This window comes from Gigantopelta aegis, chromosome 3 (assembly GCF_016097555.1).
Source record: "Gigantopelta aegis isolate Gae_Host chromosome 3, Gae_host_genome, whole genome shotgun sequence".
Classification (NCBI taxonomy): Eukaryota; Metazoa; Mollusca; class Gastropoda; order Neomphalida; family Peltospiridae; genus Gigantopelta; species Gigantopelta aegis.
The window spans coordinates 58874776-58901221 of NC_054701.1; the positions used below are offsets into that span (position 1 = coordinate 58874776).

Consider the following 26446-nt stretch of genomic DNA (forward strand, 5'->3'; position numbering starts at 1 on the left):
TTGTTCAGGTAATACTTTGTTAGACCATTATTAAATAGGTCAGTGGTCTGTGACAATATGCCTTTTAAGGAATGTCTAATATTGCACAAGTCAAGAGTTCTCCAAGGCCAGCAATTAATGGAAAAGAAAGAAATGTTTTAGTTAACGACGCACTCAACACATTTTATTTACGGTTATATGGCATCAGACATATGGTTAAGGACCACACAGATGTTGAGAGAGAAACCCGCTGTTGCCACTTCATGGGCTACTCTTTTCGATCAGCAGCAAGGGTTCTTTTATATGCACCATCCCACAGACAGGGTAGTACATACCACAGCCTTTGATATACCAGTTGTGGTGCACTGGTTGGAACGAGAATAATGGAAGACTAAGGCCCAAAACATGCTGGATCTGGGTCTGGGTCTGGGTCTGAGGAGTATTTTCAACTGTATATTTATTGTTAAGTTGATGCACATAATTTTTATGTTGTTGCATAAGTTGAACTATATTTTTCAGTGTATGATTAAATGAGTTTCATTGTTTGTAGGTGAAATGGTTACGAATCATTCAACAAGAAACAAACCATATGTAGCATACAAAATTAATGTTTTGTTACTGTAATTAAACGGGCAAGAAAAAGAATCAATCACCGTTGTGAGGTATAGATGAGGCAAAATGTTTTTGTCCCTCGGTGATGGATTCTATTAATACACCTGACATGGTGTCTTTGCCAATATCTCCAAACCCAGACCCGGTGTGTTTTGGGCTTAAAGTTTCTTTATGATGGCACAGTTCAAAATGCAAAGTCTTCGTCAAAGAACTCTTGGTCATCGTCAACGTCTGCGGATGGCGGGTCCGACGTCTGACAGCCCAGCAGTTCATGGAACACGTGTTTGTCAGCAGTTAGCATGGCTGGACTTATCAAACCTCCATCTCTCACCGAGTTGTCACTCTGAACAGAAACAAAAACACATATAAACACAGGCACGACGGAACAGGGGGGTGGAGCTACGGGTTCTCACCCCCCACCCCACCCCAATTATTCTGAATCAAACATATTATTGGTAGTAAAGATTAAGGCAGAGATGATTTTTACTTGTAGAATGCAGGAAATTACATTTCAGGACATCTAGTTTTCAAAATAGTAAGGGGGAGCATACCGCAAACACCCTAGAAACTTTGCTTTACATTCTCGCCGTGCCTGTAACATAAATTACACTTCAGCATTTAACATTTAAGCTTTAAGATCAATCAGCTCTCATCTGCCAATGAACACTGATTAAATGGATAGCAATAACACTTCTTGTTTAGAAAATACTGCAGTTAAAGGGACAGACCCTAGGTTTTAAACACCAAGGCATATTTCTCACTATTAAAGCCGTTTATGATCACTGAAATCCAACATTACTTAATATATTTTATTGTTTAGATTATCCATTTCCGTACAACTGTAACCAGTCTTCGCCATGAGTAAATTCAAGGCGAGCGGAAGATGACTCTCCTGAAATTGTCCTAGGCGAGCAATCTATTGATGTGTCAAATAAAATGTATTAAATGTTTTAGTGAAAGGCGATCAGTTTGCCACTCTCCTAAAACCTTCCAGGCGAGTGTGGAGGGGAGCGGAAGTCATCACTCGCCTTTCCTGGCGTAGACTGGTAACAGAAAAATCAACCTCCACTGAGGGGATTCGAATCATGGACTCTCGTACTGAGAGTCCAGCGCTCTACCAACTGAGCTAATAGGGAAATTCCCACTAGCTACTGCCAGTAGGAGCACTTTATACCAACACTACTACATTCTCCCCCCCTCAAGTGAAGCTACGTCCCGGAGCTGTGGGCCACGGGCAGTTCAACTGTTACGGGTCCTGACTGGGTTATAATTGTATTCTTGTGTTAAGAACACACCCAGTCCCTACGTCGGCTCCAAATGTAACAGAAAAATCAACCTCCACTGAGGGGATTCGAACCATGGACTCTCAGTACGAGAGTCCAGTGCTCTACCAACTGAGCTAATAGGGAAATTCCCACTTGCTACTGCCAGTAGGAGCACTTTATACCAACACTACTACACAACCAAAGTGTTTCTGGTCATCCTGGTGTTTCTAATACCACAAAATACATTTTTCATATTTTTAAAAAATGCACATGCATCTGAGAAGTAATGATTATGGAGTCGCGTTTTAGTCTATTTTTAAGGTTATTTCAACATCACAGACTCTTGTTCCACTCTGTTGTATCCAAATTTGTTACAAGTTTGTAAATTAACCAAACTTAGTGTCCATTTTTTACGGGTTGAAACTAGGATCTAGGTGAAAAATATGTCTTTAGTGTTTAAAAACTAGGGTCTGTCCCTTTAAAAATAATAATTAATAACTATTAAAAAACCTGAATAGAAAAAAATGTTGAAGCATTTTTCATCACAACCTAACCCTGTCAACTACCGCCTGCTTCTTGCTGATGAAATAAAACAATAAAATATATTCCTATAGTTTGTGATTTTCCGTGGAGATGTCACATGTGACATGTGACAAGCACAAAACACACCAACACAGCAAATAATTGTGACATTGGATCTAGACTGAAAGAAACCTTCTGCCACCACATAACCTACTTTTACCAAACACCACCAACCGATCTTTATAAACACTTTCCTAAAGAAATGCTGGCACACACCAGTCTCCGTTTGGAACCCTCCCATGTCCCCCAACCCCCAAATAACAACAATGGGATCACTGAGCGTACCACTCCCTCCCAAACTCTTTTATCCGGAAGCCATTACTCACAAGGGTAATGCTGTTTTTCCTCAGGGTGAGTGCCTTGGGCTGAAACTCGGCATCAGTAACAAAACACTTCAAAGGAGTCTTGCCATCCTGGACTGCCGAACTTAATACAGGATACACAAATTTTTCCTGAAATGGCAAACAAAACTAATATAAAAATGATATAAAATTATAACCCAAAGATACATCCATCTTTGTATCAGTACAGGATTTATACAAGGAACAACACTATTTACTTGATAAGACTGAATATAGAACTAACCAGACGAAGAAAAGTTAAAGTTTTTTTGTTTAACAACACCACTAGCGCACACTGATTTATTAATCATCGGCTATTGGATGTCAAGCATTTGGTAATTTTTACATATTACAGTCTTAGAGAGGAAACCTGCTACATTTTTCCATTAGTAGCAAGGGATCTTTTATATGCACCATCCCACAGACAGGATAACACATACCATGGTCTTTGATATATCAGTCGTGGTGCACTGGCTGGAACGAGAAATAGCCCAATGGGTCCACCGGCGGGGATCGATCCCACATCAACCGTTCATCAAGTGTGCGCTTTACCATTGGGATGAAGGAAAGATAGCAACTAGATATTTGTGCACTGAGATATCACTTACAGGAGTGCTGCATGTAAATCAGTAATTGAGATACTGTGATTGACAATGCTTAAAGTACACAACGCATATGTTATACAAGGATACAGACAGGATATTTCATGGGGTTTTTATCAAATGTTTTAAATAGCATGATAATGCTACATTTTTGTGTCCGTAATAACTGTAATGTAAAATTAAGCCTTTTTAGAGTGGGAATAAACCTTTTTACAGTGCTGTATTCAGGGATGTGATACCCATTATAAAATATGAGCTGAAATGATTCTGAAAAAGCTCAAACCTTTATACTACACCTAAATAAAGGGTCTTCCATCAGCATTTCAGATCAAATCAAATCTACTGTGTGAAAATACATGACTGTATGTTTGCACCAAAAAAAAGAGAGCTGAAATCAGATAAAAAGCTGAAAAAATCACATCCCTGTGTATTTATGTGCAAATGCCAGTGCATCAATTACCACTGCCAACTCTACAGCGCTAGTAATTCTGAGTGATTGAAAGCCTAAACCGAACAGTTACCAAATTGTGTTTTTGCTGACACAATTTGGTATCATGCTGACATTAAACAGAAGAAGATGTGTTGTCCTAACTGGATTCCAGCAGAATGTGTCTGTCAAACATTTACGAAGCCCGTTTTGCTAAACACAGGTGGTTTAAGCATTGTAAATGAACGTAGTTACACGTGTGTAAGTTATAAACAGGCTTTTTAAATTCGCCCAGAGTAAACCTGCTATATTTTTTATGTTTTTTATTAACAGCAAAAGAGCTTTCATATGCACCTTTTTGATAGTACAGTGCACCCACAGCCTCTGGTATACAAGACAGTGTGTGAAACTGCCGAGTATTGTTCATGATTAATTCTAAAGAATTGAAGGTGAAAAGACCAAGAGCTGAAAGTTGTCATTTCATTCTGAACTTATTTTCATGCTTATATCCAATTAAGGTTCAAGCACGCTGTCCTGCACACACACTTCAGCTATCTGGGCTGTCTGTCCAGGACAGTGGGTTAGTTGTTAGTTGGTTAGTGGTTAGTGAAAGAGAAGAGGATGTAGTGGCTGTACACCTACCCATTGAGCACTTAAGAACTCGCTCTGGGCTGGAACTGGTACCGGGCTGCGAACCCTGTACCTACCAGCCTGCAGTCCGATAGCTTAACCACTGCGCCACCGAGGCCGGTTGACAGCTGTCAACTATAAGCAAGTCTGTGTCAGTTCTACCATATCACTGTAAAAAACATACTAACCCCATTGTTAGCCAAAACCCGCATCAGCATGGGAGACAGCTGGAGTGATCTCTTTGCTCTGGTGACGGCAACATACAGCAAGTTTGTTTCATCCACTGGGATCTGTGTCACTGGTCAACAAAGAGCATACTACACATCAAAACAGTTTACATCAGGGCTACAGATAGAAGTGTTCAACAGAAACAAAGCTTTGTGTAGACTTCAGAAAATATCATATTTAAATCAATCATTTGTAAATAAGAACTTCACATTGGTAACATTTTTATTTAAAAAAACAATTTAATCTAAAATATTTGTTATAATATGTTTTCTTGAGATAAGAGTTCACTGGTGTAAGATTCAGTTCTGTTCACTACCTACTATGTCATAGAATGTAAACTGGAAACCAAAACCATGTATCATTTTTGTAAATGTGTGAACACTTTAGACTGAAATTAATTAGGTGTTTTTTTACTTTTCAAATAAGAGTAACCATGATCTTTGCGGGTTAAAAAAAAAAATGCTGTTTTTAACAATACCACTAGAGCATAAGATTCATTAATCATAAGCTATTGGATGTCAAAGATTTTACAACTGAAGAGTTCAGGCACAAAACACGATATATCCATTTTTCATTTTCAGTAAAAATGGGTTTTTTAATTGGCGTATATCGCGTTTTAATAATAAAAAACCCGGGAGTTACCCAATACAATTTCATAAGGATCAATCACGTTTTGCAGCAAATCAGCGGGCCTGCGATTAGCCCTTACTGACATACAATAATCATAATGGCTTTAACTAAAAACTAGAAAGAAAATGGTTTATAAATTCACCCATGGTCTTCGGAGTAAACCTGCTCTATTTGTTTTTATTAGCAGCAAAAGAGCTTTTGTATGCACCTTCCCAGACAGTACAGTGCACCCACAGCTTTTGATATACCAGTTGTGGAACACCGGTTGGGACAAGGGAAAACCCATAGTTACGGTTTGGTGTATTAATCAGGGGTGGGAATTGGTGAACTGTAAAAAAAGAGGAAATCTAGAGGGGTCCCGGAAATTCTTGAAATCCTAGGTTAAAATCTGTGCCATCTGACACATTTTAGAGGAAAGGACGATTAAAATGTGAGGAACGCAATGTTCCATGAGAGGAAAACAGCTGATCCAAGGAGAATTCCCACCCCTGATTAATATCAAAGATGTGAGACTGTAGCATAGTCAATATTTGGTTTTGTGCTCAATAAATATCATATATGTCAACTTACTCTCATTTTTAATTTTTTTTTTTTTAATTGTTGAAAGATTCATATTGGGTCAATTGTAAAAACTTTTCAATGACAATATTTGTTCTAGTGAAAAGTAAGTAATGTGTGTGTGACAGATGAACATGTACTCACATATCTGCGACAGAGACAAGTCGTGTACTGGACTGGCAATGTAGTCGTCTGTAATCCTCACAGTGGAGAACTCCAGTCCTTTAGATTTGTGGGCTGTGCTGAACACCACGTCTACAACACAACACAGAGAACACAGCTCAGTGTCTTACATACATTGTACACTGCTCACAATGGATTCAGGACCGGCCTCAGTGGTGTCGTGGTTAAGCCATCGGACATAAGGCTGGTAGGTAATGGGTTCGCAGCCCGGTACTGGCTCCCACCCAGAGCGAGTTTTAACGACTCAATGGGTAGGTGTAAGACCACTACACCCTCTTCTCTCTCACTAACCACTAACAATTAACGACTAACCCCCTGTCCTGGACAGAGAGCCCAGATAGTCGAGGTGTGTGTGCCCAGGACAGCGTGCTTAAACCATAATTGGATATAAGCACGGAAATAAGATGAAAAGAATGAATGCAGTCTGTGTCTTGGACACACAACACAGATCATCATAGCCGAGGTACGTTCACACACGGCAGGATTCAAGTACATAATAGAAAAGAAGCATAAAAATAAACTGAAATGAATGCAAGAAGAAACGTTAAATAGGAAAAGAAAGGAATGTTTTATTTAACGATGCACTCAACACATTTTATTTACGGTTATATGGCGTCAGACATATGGTTAAGGACTACACAGATTTTGAGAGGAAACCCGCTGTCGCCACTATATGGGCTACTCTTCCGATTAGCAGCAAGGGATCTTTTATTTGCACTTCCCACAGGCAGGATAGCACAAACCATGGCCTTTGTTGAGCCAGTTATGGATCACTGGTCGGTGCAAGTGGTTTACATCTAACCATTGAGCCTTGCGGAGCACTCAATCAGGGTTTGAAGTCAGTATCTGATTAAAAATCCCATGCCTCGACTGGGATCTGAACCCAGTACCTACCAGCCTGTAGACCGATGGCATACCACGACGCCACCGAGGCTGGTCGTTAAATAGGAATATGTACACATATTCATCTGGTTGATTTGGGTGTTTAAGCCATCATAAATCATCTTTTCAGTGTGAATTCACAGTAATATTATCAACTACATGAAGTAGCAGATTCAAAGACAATAATTGTGTATTCATTCTAATAACTTGTCAGCTATAAGAAGTAGCGGAAATATTGTATTCAGTTTGTATTCGCTCTAATCACTATCAGGCCTGGTGCTTATAAAACTTTTAGAGTCTAGACTCTACTACAAATTGAATGCGTGTGACGTCATTAGAGATTGAGTCTGGACTCTACTACAAATTGAATGCGTGTGACGTCATTAGAGATTGAGTCTGGACTCTACTACAAATTGAATGCGTGTGACGTCATTAGAGATTGAGTCTGGACTCTACTACAAATTGAATGGGTGTGACGTCATTAGAGATTGAGTCTGGACTCTACTACAAATTGAATGGGTGTGACGTCATTAGAGATTGAGTCTGGACTCTACTACAAATTGAATGCGTGTGACGTCATTAGAGATTGAGTCTGGACTCTACTACAAATTGAATGGGTGTGACGTCATTAGAGATTGAGTCTGGACTCTACTACAAATTGAATGCGTCTGACGTCATTAGAGAGTCTGGACTCTACTACAAATTGAATGCGTGTGACGTCATTAGAGATTGAGTCTGGACTCTACTACAAATTGAATGCGTGTGACGTCATTAGAGAGTCTGGACTCTACTACAAATTGAATGCGTGTGACGTCATTAGAGATTGAGTCTGGACTCTACTACAAATTGAATGCGTGTGACGTCATTAGAGAGTCTGGACTCTACTACAAATTGAATGCGTGTGACGTCATTAGAGATTGAGTCTGGACTCTACTACAAATTGAATGCGTGTGACGTCATTAGAGAGTCTAGACTCTACTACAAATTGAATGCGTGTGACGTCATTAGAGATTGAGTCTGGACTCTACTACAAATTGAATGGGTGTGACGTCATTAGAGAGTCTGGACTCTACTACAAATTGAATGCGTGTGACGTCATTAGAGAGTCTGGACTCTACTACAAATTGAATGCGTGTGACGTCATTAGAGATTGAGTCTGGACTCTACTACAAATTGAATGACGTCATTAGAGAGTCTGGACTCTACTACAAATTGAATGCGTGTGACGTCATTAGAGATTGAGTCTGGACTCTACTACAAATTGAATGCGTGTGACGTCATTAGAGATTGAGTCTGGACTCTACTACAAATTGAATGCGTGTGACGTCATTAGAGATTGAGTCTGGACTCTACTACAAATTGAATGCGTGTGACGTCATTAGAGATTGAGTCTGGACTCTACTACAAATTGAATGCGTGTGACGTCATTAGAGAGTCTGGACTCTACTACAAATTGAATGGGTGTGACGTCATTAGAGATTGAGTCTGGACTCTACTACAAATTGAATGCGTGTGACGTCATTAGAGAGTCTGGACTCTACTACAAATTGAATGCGTGTGACGTCATTAGAGATTGAGTCTGGACTCTACTACAAATTGAATGCGTGTGACGTCATTAGAGAGTCTGGACTCTACTACAAATTGAATGCGTGTGACGTCATTAGAGATTGAGTCTGGACTCTACTACAAATTGAATGCGTGTGACGTCATTAGAGAGTCTGGACTCTACTACAAATTGAATGCGTGTGACGTCATTAGAGATTGAGTCTGGACTCTACTACAAATTGAATGCGTGTGACGTCATTAGAGATTGAGTCTGGACTCTACTACAAATTGAATGCGTGTGACGTCATTAGAGATTGAGTCTGGACTCTACTACAAATTGAATGCGTGTGACGTCATTAGAGATTGAGTCTGGACTCTTCAAAAGGTTTACAAGCACGGACCCAGCTACCTGAAGCAGCAGACAGAAGTGGTGGGCGAAAGAAAGAACTGTTTTGTTTAACAACTCACTCAACAGATTTTATTTACGGTTATATGATGTTAGACATATGGTTATGGACCACACAGATATTGAGAGAGGAAACCTGCTGTCGCCACTTCATGGGCTACTCTTTTCGATTAGCAGCATATATACCATTCGATATGCACCATACCACAGACAGAGTAGTACATACCACAGCCTTTGATATACCAGTCATGGTGCACTGGCTGGAACGAGAAACAACCCAATGGGCCCACCGATGATGACCGATCGTGCATTGAGAGAGCGCTTTACCACTGGGCTACGTCTCGCCCCGTATAAAACTTTTAAAGTCTAGACTCGATACTCCACTAAAATAGGAGACCCTAACATGTCATGACAACACCATACAAATTGTATGTGGTGACGTCATTAGAGATTGAGTATGGACTCTAAAAGTTTTACAAGCATGGACCCAGCTACCTGAAGCAGAAGACAGAGGTTGCGGGCGAAGACGTACCGGCAGTGGTGATGTCGTGCACGCACTTCTCTCGGATCTTCTTCAGACACATGGGCAGGTTGTTGTGGAACGTCCTCACGATGCGGATCTTCCCACCCAGCTCGGTATCCATCGTGCGGGACGCATACCGCTCCAGATCCGAGAACGACTTGAACATCTTGATGAATTTATTGCTGACGGTATGATTTTCTGAAACAGTGGGAAATGTCACATAAAACTAATTAATTACTATTGTAACAAGCATTCTGAGAGTACTGCTAAAGCAATATATGTCCCCTGCTGAACCTAAGAATTTTTTGTATCTCCTAAGTTCAAGTGCCATAACTCCATCTAAAATGGTTAAATTGCCATGAAAGTCAAACTTGATCTGTAACAGTACATGATAAAGCTATAAGCTAAATTTCAGCTCAATATCTCAAGGCATTCTAAAAAATATATATATATATATGTGGGACAGACAGATGGACAGAAGTACAGAGACGAAACCTATAGTCCCCTCCGTTTGGACCTGTAGAAGACTAATAAAATACACTGTGTAAACATGAGATATCATAGGGAGACTAGTTTCGGTGAGCATAAGCATTCGGTTCTAAAGCATAACAATATTTATAAACAGACAGTTGTTATTCAAATAGCTACCTTTTTATTAGTATTTCTACGTTTCAAATGAGCAATAAACAAGCCATTATGTAGCAAAGATTACTGCACATGCATCAAAAGCTGTAGTATGCATCAGCCGTAAATATTGTTAACTACATCACATGTTTCGGTGAGTGAAATGTTTAGTGGTATAGCTTACAGCCAAAACTTTTCAACACAAAAAAAAGTACAGATTTTTATCAAAACATGTACAATATGTTGTTCAACAAAACCTGTACTTATAATAATTTATAAAAATAATTTTCAATATTTTAAAGCAAATTAAAAAATGTAGTCTTTGAGAACTCATGTTAATAAAAAAAAAAATGAAAAACAAATATAACAATTGCAATTGTGTTGTAAGTTGAGCAAATAAATGATTATAATGGGTAAAATTGTTTGGTTAAAAAATATAAGCTGCATTCTGAGGTTTAATAAATATATAAACAGATATTCAAAAAGATATTTATGTTAAAACATATAAGTATCAATAGGGTTGGCAAATATCTGTAAAGAAAGTTTTGCCAGCAGACACTGTGACAATCATGTGACTTCAATAACCAGATAGTAGTACAGTTGATAACAGACAAAAATAGTTTTTAAAATTAAGTTTTCTTTCAAATTAGTTTTTGAAAATGATTTTTTTTTAAAAGGTATTAAAAAATGTGCCATGTTTATGAGTGGGTTAAGTTCAATCTTGCTTTCTTTGCTCGTTTTAACATTATTTTTAAATGTGCGTATTGTTGCACACGAATGACACCAACTACTGAAACAGGTCCCTCACCAAAACAGGGCAATGGACGATTTATGTATTCATAAACATTAAAAAATGACAAATTTATTCTGTTTTATGGATTTACAAAGATGGTGATTAAAAATGTGGGTTTCACACAATTCAGTCAATTTTGAGAAGACATAAAACCCACATATCTGTATGAATTTTAACAGATAACTGCCAGTCTACATGTATGTTAGTGATTATGTATTATATTAAATGCTGTTAAGTAATACATTGGGGAAGTAAATGATTGATTTGTTAATACTCTACATACTTTAATTTTCCAGGATATATATGTATATGCTTTAGAAGGAGAAACAGGATTTCACGAGAGCGGTTTGAATTATTAAATGTTTCAGTGAATTGTAAGGATTCAGCTGTGTGTGTGTGTGTGTGTGTGTGGAGGGGGGGGGGGTAAATAACAAAGATGCACAAAAGAACATTGTGGTGACTCAGTCTGTGAAACATTTTTCTTGTCTCTGCTGTTTGAAGGAAGGAAGGAAATGTTTTATTTAACGACGCAGTGAACACATTTTATTTACGGATATATGACATCAGACATATGGTTAAGGACCACACAGATACTGAGAGAGAAAACCCGCTGTCGCCACTTTATGGGCTACTCTTTTCAATTAGCAGCAAGGGATCTTTATATGCATCATCCCACTGACAGGATAGTACATACCATGGCCTTTGTTACACCAGTTGTGGAGCACTGGCTGGAACGAGAAATAGCCCAATGGGTTCACCCACGGGGATCGATCCTAGACCGACTGCGCATCAAGCGAACGCTTTACCACTGGGCTACGTCCTGCCCATCTGTTGTCTGAATGCGACAATGTTACCTGTCAGTTGCCTACAGTACTATTATGTTGATGTGACACAAAACACACCAAAGTAAAATTATTTTATTCATGTATTCAGTGTTATTCTAAAAATGTAAGACAGAAGTGATGAAAATCTTATCTGTTTTATAACTGGACTCTGGTTGTTTAGCAGGCAGGAATTTTAGTGTGGGGGTCTAGACTGGTGATTGAAGTTTATAGGGGGGTTCGAGACATGCTCCACCAGAAAATGTCTTGAAAAAAAAAAAGAGACCCTCCTCCCCATGTCCGCTTAGTGAAATCTTGCAACTAAAAATAATCCTGTCACCAGCTAGTATGCAGACTCTGGGTGTTGGTTTTCAGCCTGGGGACATTATTTCGAAGTTTTAGTTAACTGGAAGTTATTTCAAATGATTTTTACCCAGGTAACAAAAGGTTCAATCATTTGAATGATGCCTACATGTGAGATGAATTATGTAATCAGTTACTTGAAAACTTGCATTGACAAACTAGAATACTGGGCACCAAGTGTCTGAAAAAAGGCTGAACTATTTTTGGAAATAAATGTATAGTGATCCAGTAACATTTAAGTTTTAAATTCACCACGTCACTGATTGGCAGTTCATACAAATTTAAACTGACGTAACTGACACACGAACAGAATGATGGTTAACACGACATATATATATATATATATATAAATAAGAGTTTGGGTTTTTTTTTCAAATGAGTGCGAAAAATAAACAAACCTTTGACTCGATCTTCAGGACTAAGCATTAGGGTGTACATGTCGTGCAGCATTCCAAAACCAAATGCTTCTGTGCCCTACAAATAGGTTACTTAATGAGTAAAAATTTCTGTTGCATTTATTACAATATAGCGTCATCCCATTGGTCCAGCCGTAGCAACAGGAGTTTGTTCATTTCTCGATGAACGTAAAACTTGCATCGTCAGGGAACGTCATATCTGATGACGTCATTTTATATTGGTAATTTGTCTTACTGAGCGTTAATGTTTTAAAAAAAAAAATTATTCAAAGTATAATATGTACTTTTAATGTTATTGTATTAAGTATGTTTCAAATTTAATTATGAGTATTGTCTGTTATTTCTTTTACGTTCATCTGGGTATAAACAAAACAAATCATCCACAAATTTATGTGAGAACAGTTTCACCGATTCACACAAGTTTGCTGATGATTTTTTTTTTCATGCCCAGATGAACGTAAAAGAAATAACAGACAATACTTAAATATTACCAAAGATGTAGATGTATCTCAAGAACCGGCCTTGGTAGCACAGTGGTTAAGCCATCGGACTACAGGCTGGTAGGTACAGAGTTTGTAGCCCGGTACCAGCTCCAACCCAGAGCGAGTTCTTACGGGCTCAATGGGTAGGTGTAAGGCCACTACACCCTCTTCTCTCACTAACCAACTAACTAACCTGCTGTCCTGGACAGACAGCCCAGATAGCTGAGGTGTGTGCCCAAGACAGCGTGCTTGAACCTTAATTGGATATAAGCACGAAAATAAGTTGAAATGAATAAATGAAATGTAGGTCAAGTACCCGTCCATCCATCGTTAATGACATGAGAGATCAAGTCTATTTATTAACGTTCTGTTAGTCTGTATCTAGCTGAGTTGAACCAGGTTTAATCTTCAGAAATGTTATTTAAACTTTGTCATTTTTAATGCAAAATTCTAAAACTATAAAAAAAAAAGCATGTTACATAATTACAAACATTAAATGAAATACTGCAGGTATATTGTGCATTGTGATATCATAGTAAAATTAGTCTTGTGAGTGGTCAGCATTCATGAGTTTGTTCAGTGTGCAATATGCAAAAATCAACACTTGAATTGTTACTTAATATGGAGTAGCTTATTTCCACCATTCAGCTAATCACTGCTGCAATGCTGAAAAAAAGAACTGTCAACTAACATGTAATAAAAGACTTGCAGATCCCATAAAGATAACAATCTCACGGGTTTGGTGTACAGTTTTTGATGTGCATTAATTGATTAAATGTTCCATTACTAATACAGAATTAAGTTTAATCCTATTTTGTTTCTACCCTTACACCCACTCCCAACTCAAAAATAACATTACACTATTACAATGGGAAAGCTTGCAATGCCTTTTAGTTCTACAATCAGTTTCAAAGCTATAAAAATAAAATGCATCTGTTAGAAAACATCTCATCAACACACAGAAAAAACATGGCAAATGGTACAATCAAATTGTCACTACTTATATTTTACAAATTAATCATTTATTATAAAACTGAGACAACTTCATAATAGACCAGTGCTTAGAATTAATAATTAGCAAAACAAAATCATTTTAAAAACTCAAATCATTAAATAACTAAAACATCTTTCTTTTGCCAGTCAATTATGATCTGCCATCTGTGATAATTGGCAAAATGCCAAAAGGAAATTTGATTTACTGTAAATATGGAAGCTGGTCAAGGGTGAGTATAAACGTGCAACTCACGCCAACAAAGGCAGCTCGACATGGCTCTTTCCTATAGCAACACATCTTGACAGCCTCGCTGAACACGGTGAAGTTAGACCGGCAAATAATGGCCATCTGCCCAACTTTCTCCCCAGACACACAACCTGAAATATCACAGTGTCAACAGATATAGGTTACTGAAACATCACAGTGTCAACAGATATAGGTTACTGAAACATCACAGTGTCAACAGATACAGGTTACTGAAACATCACAGTGTCAACAGATATAGGTTACTGAAACATCACAGTGTCAACAGATACAGGTTACTGAAACATCAGTGTCAACATATATAGGTTACTGAAACATCAGTGTCAACAGATACAGGTTACTGAAACATCACAGTGTCAACAGATATAGGTTACTGAAACATCACAATATCAACAGATATAGGTTACTGAAACATCAGTGTCAACAGATATAGGTTACTGAAACATCAGTGTCAACAGACATAGGTTACAAATAATGGCCAGCTGCCCAACTTTCTCTCCAGACACACAGCCTGAAATATCACAGTGTCAACAGATATAGGTTACAAATAATGACCATCTGCCCAACTTTTTCTCCAGACACACAGCCTGAAATATCAGTGTCAACAGATACAGGTTACTGAAACATGACAGTGTCAACAGATACAGGTTACTGAAACATGAGTGTCAACAGATACAGGTTACTGAAACATGACAGTGTCAACAGATACAGGTTACTGAAACATCAGTGTCAACAGATACAGGTTACTGAAACATCAGTGTCAACAGATATAGGTTACTGAAACATCAGTGTCAACAGATATAGGTTACTGAAACATCAGTGTCAACAGATATACATGTAGGTTACAAATAATGGCCAGCTGCCCAACTTTCTCTCCAGACACAGCCTGAAATATCACAGTGTCAACAGATACAGGTTACTGAAACATCACAGTGTCAACAGATATAGGTTACTGAAACATCACAATATCAACAGATAATGGTTACTGAAACATCACAATATCAACAGATAAAGGTTACTGAAACATCAGTGTCAACAGACATAGGTTACAAATAATGGCCAGCTGCCCAACTTTCTCTCCAGACACACAGCCTGAAATATCACAGTGTCAACAGATATAGGTTACAAATAATGACCATCTGCCCAACTTTTTCTCCAGACACACAGCCTGAAATATCAGTGTCAACAGATACAGGTTACTGAAACATGACAGTGTCAACAGATACAGGTTACTGAAACATGAGTGTCAACAGATACAGGTTACTGAAACATGACAGTGTCAACAGATACAGGTTACTGAAACATCAGTGTCAACAGATACAGGTTACTGAAACATCAGTGTCAACAGATATAGGTTACTGAAACATCAGTGTCAACAGATATAGGTTACTGAAACATCAGTGTCAACAGATATACATGTAGGTTACAAATAATGGCCAGCTGCCCAACTTTCTCTCCAGACACAGCCTGAAATATCACAGTGTCAACAGATATAGGTTACAAATAATGACCATCTGCCCAACTTTCTCTCCAGACACAGCCTGAAATATCACAGTGTCAACAGATATAGGTTACAAATAATGACCATCTGCCCAACTTTTTCTCCAGACACACAGCCTGAAATATCAGTGTCAACAGATATAGGTTACTGAAACATGACAGTGTTAACAGATATAGGTTACTGAAACATCACAATGTCAACAGATATAGGTTACTGAAACATCAGTGTCAACAGATATAGGTTACTGAAACATCGCAGTGTCAACAGATATAGGTTACTGAAACATCAGTGTCAACAGATATAGGTTACTGAAACATCACAATATCAACAGATATAGGTTACTGAAACATCAGCGTCAACAGATATAGGTTACTGAAACATCACAATATCAACAGATAATGGTTACTGAAACATCACAATATCAACAGATAATGGTTACTGAAACATCACAATATCAACAGATAAAGGTTATTGAAACATCAGTGTCAACAGATATAGGTTATTGAAACATCACAGTGTCAACAGACATAGGTTACTGAAACATCACAATGTCAACAGATAAAGGTTACTGAAACATCACAATATCAACAGATATAGGTTACTGAAACATCACAGTGTCAACAGATATAGGTTACTGAAACATCACAATATCAACAGATATAGGTTACTGAAACATCACAGTGTCAACAGATATAGGTTACTGAAATATCAGTGTCAACAGATAAAGGTTACTGAAACATCAGTGTCAACAGATATAGGTTACTGAAACATCACAGTGTCAACAGATATACGTTACTGAAACATCACAGTGTCAACAGATATAGGTTACTGAAACATCAGTGTCAACAGATAGAGGTTACTGAAACATCACAGAGTCAACAGATATAGGTTCTGACATCACCATATCAACAGATATAGGTTCTGAAACATCACAATATCAACAGATATAGGTTACAGTCCGATATATATATCACAGTATCAAGAAATAAAGATTACTGCCTTAACCATCAGTGTCAACAGATATAGATTACTGCCTTAACCATCAGTGTCAACAGATATAGATTACTGCCTGAAACATCAGTGTCAACAGATATAGATTAATGTCTGAAACATCAGTGTCAACAGATATAGATTAATGTCTGAAACAGTGTCAACAGATATAGATTAATGTCTGAAACATCAGTGTCAACAGATATAGATTAATGTCTGAAACATCAGTGTCAACAGATATAGATTAATGCCTGAAACATCAGTGTCAACAGATATAGATTAATGCCTGAAACATCAGTGTCAACAGATATAGATTAATGTCTGAAACATCAGTGTCAACAGATATAGGTTACTGAAACATCAGTGTCAACAGATAGAGGTTACTGAAACATCACAGAGTCAACAGATATAGGTTCTGACATCACCATATCAACAGATATAGGTTCTGAAACATCACAATATCAACAGATATGGGTTACAGTCTGATATATATATCACAGTATCAAGAAATAAAGATTACTGCCTTAACCATCAGTGTCAACAGATAAAGATTACTGCCTTAAAGGAGGTGACAATTAAGGCATTTGGCATGGTATGTATATTCAACGATATATAATGCACATTATTGCTTAATATCAACAAATATAATCGTATAGTTAATTAATAAAACGGGTAAATGTGACGGCTATTATATAGAATAGGCGCAGCCATTTTGTACCATCCCAGTGAATATGCCCTCTGGCGAGCTGGTGGTTGCATAATACCTAACGTGTCACGTCAGGAATTAGTCTTCGAACTGAAGAAACAAAACATACCTGATTTTTGTAGGTGCATTGCAATGTTCTGTAATTATATCCATCCTAGTAAGCCAGTACCAATTATATATTATTTTTCAATACAAAAACCCCCACCATTGTCATGAAATAACTGTATTATGTTTCGTACATAAATTAACCCAGGTACTGAAACAATAATCAGTGTTTTCTTGGTTAATTGGTCTTTTCTTTCCGTGGCCTTTCTGTGGTTCCTGATTGGCAGGTGTATATTCAGACGGTCCCCAGACACTGTGTCTAGACACATTAAAAAGATGTCTCTTTTATGAAGATCACAGGGTATTGTGTGATAACAGCACGGATACACTTCAAATCGTAATGGACATTACCAACCGCCCTGCTTTATTACTGTAAGTAATTCTGTAAAACACTTGATTAAGTAGACTTTCCCATTTAAAATCACAAAACTGACCAATTACGTAGTCCCAGAGAAAAAGAAAAGTATCACTTGGGTATCGTGAGTGGTAGTTTTTGCTCGAACGTGCCCTACCAATAGGCCTAATAGTATGCATTTTTTCTTTGGATTTTTAAAAAAAGAAAACTACTATAACTTCATTTCGTTCTTTTGATGTAACCTGAAATATATTTAGTTAAATAGTTTATTATACTATCAAGTCATTTGTGTTGTTTTACAAGTCAGGCTGATGAAAGCGAAGCGCCTTGTCGTAAGTTTGTTTACACTGTGCATAGTGAAGATGGACGGAGCTGACGTCACTTCGCCCCAAGCTATACCACCGGACGTCGTAAAAACTAAACAAAATGGCTGCCCCCAGTTAGCAGGAATAATCATGGGTTTTTATTAACTCTAAAATTACGCGTTTTTCATTTGTTAAAGTGTCAGTATGTGTTGGTGGTCCGGGTATGCATCTTTCCAACACATAAGGCTCTTGTTTGAGTTGACTCTACCTTTAACCATTAGTGTCAACAGATATAGATTACTGCCTTAACCATCAGTGTCAACAGATATAGATTACTGCCTGAAACATCAGTGTCAACAGATATAGATTAATGTCTGAAACAGTGTCAACAGATATAGATTAATGTCTGAAACATCAGTGTCAACAGATATAGATTAATGTCTGAAACATCAGTGTCAACAGATATAGATTAATGCCTGAAACATCAGTGTCAACAGATATAGATTAATGTCTGAAACATCAGTGTCAACAGATATAGGTTACTGAAACATCAGTGTCAACAGATAGAGGTTACTGAAACATCACAGAGTCAACAGATATAGGTTCTGACATCACCATATCAACAGATATAGGTTCTAAAACATCACAATATCAACAGATATGGGTTACTGCCTGAAATATAGTTTAATGACTCAAATGTCAGTGTCAACAGGGATAGGCTTATTGATCAAATGTTAATAATCATGCTATAAACATTGAGAATGTGTACCAAAAAAATAAAATCTGAACCCCATCATAAACCCATAAATATTCTCAAAGATATATTCCTGATAAAACTGATCTTTCTAGTTCACAGTAATCTATTAATATTATAGCACTTCTGAGTCATTGTAATGAATATTATCAACTATAAAATGTTAATAATATTGTTTTTCAATTGAATACATTCAAGTAAACATTATGCACACAATTAAACAAATTCAAGCATAATATTTGTATACTAAGATCAACCTTTACAAATGATGTGCTGGACCTTGACCTATGCACTTCCATTTCGTTTTACTCCTTTCATGATCAAAATATTACACTCTATATAAATTATGCTTATCATAATTGCAAAAAACGGATTTCCATGAATAGATGAATGTTTAACAGTCCTCTCTAGTAGTCTCCACCTGATATTCCATGTCCAACGATAGTTTTCTGTTTGATATTCTTGAACACCTCCAGACAGCTGGCAGCTACATGTGCAATCTCAGGACCAAACCGGAAAGACTGAAACAATAAAGATGTTTGTCTATTTTGTCTAAACAGTATACGGTATACTAATATAATACTACCGATGCTTTACGTTACAAACATCTTTATACAAAAGAAGCGTTCTGGCAATTAAATCTTAAGAACTAAAATGTTTTCCAAATAATTCACAATATTTATAAAATTCTAGAATAAAGGGCTCACACGAGTGGGCAAAGTTAGCCAAAACTGCGCCTTGACCAAATTGACTTCACCGTGCCAGTCACTATACAACGAAATCTGTGTCGCCTTTTAAAAATCGTGACAACTTGCATTTTACACAATTACGGATGAATGTTGAAAAAATTGACGAACACCTATTCATAGATAATAATTAAGTGTGAAGTGTCTGAGAGTTTGAAGCAACACTGGAGCCACAAAATCATGCGACAGGCTCACAGATAGTAATTAAATGAAAAGAGAAAAAGAAATTTTGAGACAATGAATTACAAACGGTTAAATTAGTAGTTTTCAGTTGCATTTTATTTCTGAAGAAGGCGACTTGTGGAATTTTAGAAACCTCTAGAGCACACATCAATTAGCAATTAGAAGGTAAAAAATATAAAAATAAAAATTAGAGACTGTAAAAGTTGCATCAGCCATTTGTCTTAAGTGGTCGCTTTTGACTACTCCTTTGTGTGGCTGCTTAAGACAGGTTTAACTATACTCGGTTCTTTTTCTAGATAAAAAATTCAAATTTATATTACACCTAAATTAAGAAAAGTAAATCTGTCAAATAAAACATTTCTGTTGGTGTAGTTATAATATCTGTGTCAGATACACAAGTCGCCTTCTTCAGAAATAAAATGCAACTGAAAACTACTAATTTAACCATTTGTAATTCATTGTCTCAAAATTTCTTTTTCTCTTTTCATTTAATTACTATCTGTGAGCCTGTCGCATGATTTTGTGGCTCCAGTGTTGCTTCAAACTCTCAGACACTTAACACTTAATTATTATCTATGAATAGGTGTTCGTCAAGTTCTTCACCATTCATCCATAATTGTGTAAAATGCAAGTTGTCACAATTTTTAAAAGGCGACACAGATTTCGCCTTATAGTGACACTGGAGTTTGTGTAATAATAATACATAAGACACAGTATTTTTCGTGAACTGTTATTCTGTTCAGGTGCCGGTTACAGAACTTCAATTCCAATGATTAAACTGTCATTTTAAAGCAATTCATTAAAGATTTTGTAGCAGAATAAAACTTGTTTTTTAAAATTATCTATGAACGTGATTAAATTACAAAGTTATAGCAATACTCATAACAGTGCGTAAAGTGGTTTACATCGTTTCTATACATGTAAGTGCATGTTTGTTGAAAATAAAGGCTTTTAGAGAAAAAATAGCTGAGGAAATTTGAGAGTGGTCTTGGAAATCATAGAATAAATAGTAGGGACGAGAGCAATACAAAAAACTGAGTTTGTTACCATACTTGTGAAAGTTACTTTTTTAACACATTCCTATAGATTTTGACCCAAGAAACACGAATCTGAAGGTGCCACAAAAATTTCCCCCAAATAAGGCCAGTTTCAGTAACCTTGAAAGGTCATGAGAGGTTAAGTAGGGCAAAAACCTAAATCGATAACGGATAGTCATAAAAAGGCAATGTTGGTGTCAAATGAAAGCTCTTATCAAACCAAAACACTTCTATTCCAGGTAGTAAATTGACAGGGTCAACAATGTGACCTCCAGAGGTCAATAAAGAGGTCAATAGGGGTAATTTTGGTAAACTTTGGACTCCAAACTATGATGCTATGATGACCGTGTATGGTGTCCAATGAAAGCTCTCATCAAACCGTAACACTCAAAGCAAAACACTTTTATTCCAGGATGTATAATGATAGGGTCAACTAATTTCATTCTTTGGTTGAAATTGTGTTACCTCGGTGAGCAGAAATTTGTCATTATGATGGGTGGTCTACACATTGAAATGACATTGTGGCAAACACCAATCTAATTAAAATTAGCTCCACTATTACATGTGGATCTAACACCAGCCAGTTGGAGCTCATGTCCACCAATCAAAACCTTACTTGCAGAATCCTGCCAGTGATTTAAAAATAATTTGAAAACATTACGAATTATCCTGAGGGTATACGACATGTTTCGTGTGAATTACGAATGCCTTAAAACATGTTTTATTTTATAAAATAAATAATTTGTAATGTAAAACTGAAGACTGATTTAGTTTGGGTTTTTTTTTATAAATAAATAAATAATTTTTAATGTAAAATTGAAGACTGATAACCCACCCCGTACGTATTGGTATGGTTCGCTGTACTGCGGACACTAAAATAGACTCGCCCGATATTTTTAGAATTTGTATGCTCCCAAATAACGTTATAAAAGGCGAAGTGTGATTGGTCAATATTTAAATTATTATTTACAGACGAAATGTTACCTGGACATTGGGGACTACGCAGTGTTGTTAGTTTTAAATCACTGGCAGGATTCTGCAAGTAAGGTTTTGATTGGTGGACATGAGCTCCAACTGGCTGGTGTTAGATCCACATGTAATAGTGGAGCTAATTTTAATTAGATTGTGGCAAACACATAGCAGAATCAGGGATTGCCACACCCGGGACAGCCGCATCATTTCTGACTGCTGCAGATCCAATGAAGACTCGGTATGCCCACCAGGTCACTGTAGCAGCACTAAACACTGTTCTTCAGGATGCATACAGTTCGGCAGATACGAACCTACCTGTGGGGGAATGGATGTCAAGAAATGCTGAAATGAACCCAACTTTCACATTCTGAATGCTCATCATGAAGTACCAGCAGTCAGTGCTGCTATTCGTACAAGCTCACAGGCAGCATCATTTCCGGCTATTCGTGGAGACTGAAGACACTGGTTGGGATTTTTTTTGCCATGGACCACCACAACTATTCTAGATGACTTCCCGTCTTCATCACTGATCTTGAGTCACTGCCATCCTCTGTTCTAGTAGAGTTTGAGGGTAATGGAAACTGGACCATCAGCCGCACTATGAACAAGTTCTCTGCCATCGCGATAGATCACACCCGTGAACAGAACAAACTGGTGAAAGGGATAGGTGGCATTATCGGAATAACAGAAGATCCTACATCACTGGCAAAATGGGTCCTGATCGGCCCAACTCTAGCCCGTCTGGTGGATGATTTCCAGGAAATTGATCATGACACAGATGAACTTCGTCCACATCACGAAGAGGGCAAATCCTCACAGTTGCGTTTCTTGAGGCATGACCAGAATATGTCTGACTCCATTCTTCAAGTGGGAAATCCCTTCCAGGAGGAGGAAAAGGAACTGGTGTCACTACATGGGCGTGTGTCTGGCAGATTCTTCAAACAAGGAAGAACTGTTTGAGTTTCTGTCCAGTGAGGCAATTAAAAACCAATCCTATCCCGACAACAATGATGTATACTTGACATCTGGTGCCAAGGTTGTGCATATCAGGCCTGGTGATGAAATGATGGAACCTTCGAACCACGAGGAAGCAGACACCAGAATAGTGGTACACATAATCGACGCACTACTAAACGCCAGTTCCATTCTCATCAGGACTGGCGACACCGATGTATGCATAATCTTCTTGGGTCAGTTCTCTCGTTTCGATTCTATAAATCCAAACCTAAACTTGTGGATTGCATTCGGTGGTGGAAAGCATCAGCAAATGCTTCACATCAATCGACTCCATCAGAGCACTGGCCCAGAACGCTGCTTTGCATTGCCAGTGTTCCATGTCCTGTCAGGTTGTGATACTACGAGTGGACTGAAGAGCAAGGGAAAACGTATTTGGTGGAACACCTGGAACAAACACCCTGAGATTACAGAAAAATTTGTGAAGATCTCGCAGTACCCCTTCCAGGTTTTGTCAGGTGATGATTTCACTTCCATGGAGGATTTCGTGTGTCGACTCTATGACAACGCATCGACTACATCTGAGTAGTAGGGGGTGATAATTGTGAAGAAAAACTAAATTTTGGAATTTGATTGTGTTCACTTCAGGGATGATGCATTGGGTCATTTGGGAGATATTTTGTATAGGAAGTTGGTATCTAGCATGAAAATAACCCCCCACCCCATGCAAAAAACTAATCTGCTGTATATGCACTGGGGGATGGTATTTATTTTAAAGCGACAAATGCTGTGGTGGGACCTTGGAATGATTTGGTATAGCATATATTGAATCCAGCACTGGTCATTAATACTCTCTGTGCATTATAGTTGCAGCATAGTATTTGTACCCGTATCTAATTATCTTCATATCTTCGGTGGTGTCGTGGTTAGGCCATCGGTCTACAGGCTGGTAGGTAATAGATTTGGATCCCAGTCGAGGCATGGGATTTTCAATCCAGATGCCAACTCCAAACCCTGAGTGAGTGCTCCGCAAGGCTCAATGGGTAGGTGTAAACCACTTACATCGACCAGTGATCCATAATTGGTTCAACAAAGGCCATGGTTTGTGCTATCCTGCCTGTGGGAAGCGCAAATAAAAGATCCCTTGCTGCAGGGCAGCAGCAGTCCTAATATACAACTTTGACCACCTGACAGAATTCCTGTGCGAGAATGTGCACATCAACAACCGCTTAGCCTGCCTGGTCAGAGAAGTGATGGAGCTTCCCTACCTGAAGGTGGTCCTTGTGGTGTTTGCCTGCCTGGGTGTGCACTTGGTGGAGCCCTTCTACGCGAGGACCATAGAGAAAGGGGCTACCCATACTCAGCTCTGGGAGATCTACAAGGGACTACACACAGGCTTGGGTCAGCCCATCAGTGATTTATTCGCTGGTGTAAAGCAGAACTACAAGGAGGAGGTCCTGAACGCTGTGTCTGAATTAGCTGAGGAGCATATGGAGGACGTGAGGAAGCTGACCAACCTAATGTTGCTCCACCTGCAAACTGCAGAGGAGGGACTATGGTATTGATGAGGAGGCCTTTCCAATGGACTATCCCGTCAGCGACCAGGCGAGTAACATTGATGAAACCCCCGTGCACAACATTTGCATGGAGAGACAATGTGGCAAGGTGGACTTGAGACAGTTAGGCACATTGAATGCAGTCAGCAGGTCAATTATCTTACAGAAGAGCCAGGAGCTGAGGGCTGGACAAATCCCTTCCTTCAGAGGTTTCAGAGCAGCAGCCCAGGCTAAACGGGATGTCGAACTCAACTGGAGTAAACTCACAAAGGAGAAGTTTGAGAAGGGAGCCGAGCAGAAGCAGGAGATGGCTCAGAGAAATGAGAGGAAGAGACTGGACATGCTGGACAAATTGAAGTCCAGTGGTGGCCCCTTCACAGACAGTGGTGAAGTCGAGAAGTTCCTCGCGGATCCAACCCGGGACGACAACGCAAAACAGCAGAGGATGATGCTGGAGGTTCAGTTTGCCAGAGAGAGTACCACGCTTCTGCTTAAAGTCGATCGTATCTTCCGAATCCAGATAACACTGCCCAGTGGGAAGAGGAGGAGGAAGACTGCGCAGGAGTTTGGAGATGCCCTCATGTCCCACCTGGGAAGGAGGAGCGACCGAACTACACTGGCATATGAGAAATTCCAGCAAAGCCTTGACAAGCTGACATCTTCATAAGTCCTTTCCATGCAACTGTAACTGAATGTTTTCAATTTTAAATAAAAATGTTAACAAAATATTCCACACGAAAGTATTTATTCATTATTAATCAGGGCATACAAACGTCGATATAGCCATAAAACGCATTTTTGGTGTGAATTTTGTATTTCAAGGGGTGGGGGGTTATTTAAGAGATACATCATTAGATCTGGTGTCAAAATGCTTGTATTGATAGTGTTAATCATTTCCCAAATGGACGTCTTCAAATTTTGACTTTAGAATTTACTACCCCATACTATCTGAGGTCAATGTTCTGAGAATGGACATTTTCTGTCAAAGAAGTCAAGACGTCCAGCAGATTCCACCAACACAGGACGCACCAATGCTTCACCTTCGACAAGCTGTGTACCAGGCATCAATCTGGGCCCGTGCTTATAAACCTTAACGTGTAGACTTTAATAAAGTCCAGACTTTAACGTAATGCTATTTGAATGGCGTTGCCATGACGTTAAAGTCTGAACTTTATTAAAGTCTAGACTTTAAGGTTTATAAGCACGGGGCCAGGTACACAAGTCATCAGCCAGTGCTCCCAGAAGAGGACCCATGTTCTTTCGGCTGGCAAGAATCCAACAACAACCTAACGCCCAGGTGGACCTCGCATGGCACGGCCACTGAAGTGTTCAAACTGACAGTAAAATATGGTTGCCATAAACCCTGTACCGCCTCCTGCATCTTGCAAAAACAGAACATCTTGACTATACTGTGCAAATGTTCCTGCTTAAAGTGATCTAGAGGCCACATAGTTAACCACAAGACATTTAACCAGCAGCAAATTGTTTTGAGGAGTGCTTTCATTTGACACCATAAGTGACCACCCTAAAGCCCCTGCTTGATGTTCTCGGACTTTTGACCTTGCATGACCTTTCATGACCTATAGGGGTCAAACAGTTGATAGCACCACTTATACTCTGAAGTGTAAGTGTTTTTGTTTTGATGAGAGCTTTCATTTGACACCATACACGATCATTATAGTATCATCTTTTGGGGTATTGTTTTTTTTACCAAAAACAACTCGTATTGACCTTTATTGACCCCTAGAGGCCACGTTGTTGACCCTATCAATTTATATCACTGAATGAAAGTTCTTTGATTTGACGAGAGCTTTCATTTGACACCAATGTATGACTATCCATTACTGATATAGTTTTTCTACCTTATTTGACCTCTATGACCTTTTAAGGTCACCAAAACTGACCTTATTCCGGGTAAAATGTTTGTGGCACCTTCAGATATTTGTTCCTTGGGTCAAGTCCTATAAGATCCCATTGAAAAAGTAACTTTCACAAGCATGGTAACGAACTCTGGTTGTTTCGACCCCACTAAAATGCAATGCTGTACAATACCCACCAATACTCCAATACCTAAAAATAGAAATTACGGTAGTTTGTTTTCTAACTGGTAAACAAATTTGTAATGCTGAAAC

General features: G+C 38.4%; 1 protein-coding gene across 1 annotated transcript in view; it reads right to left on the reverse strand.

The window, feature by feature from the left end:
• Positions 1-234: 234 nt before the first annotated feature.
• LOC121368325 (F-box DNA helicase 1-like) overlaps positions 235-26446 on the reverse strand; it is a 48526-nt gene continuing 22314 nt past the window's right edge. The window contains exons 12-19 of the mRNA XM_041493005.1: positions 19288-19387; positions 14139-14263; positions 12393-12468; positions 9403-9591; positions 5999-6109; positions 4627-4736; positions 2765-2890; positions 235-934 (exon numbers count right to left, since the gene is read on the reverse strand). Coding sequence (XP_041348939.1) covers positions 776-934; positions 2765-2890; positions 4627-4736; positions 5999-6109; positions 9403-9591; positions 12393-12468; positions 14139-14263; positions 19288-19387 — 996 coding nt within the window. The 3' untranslated portion in view covers positions 235-775. The remainder of the gene's footprint in view (positions 935-2764; positions 2891-4626; positions 4737-5998; positions 6110-9402; positions 9592-12392; positions 12469-14138; positions 14264-19287; positions 19388-26446) is intronic.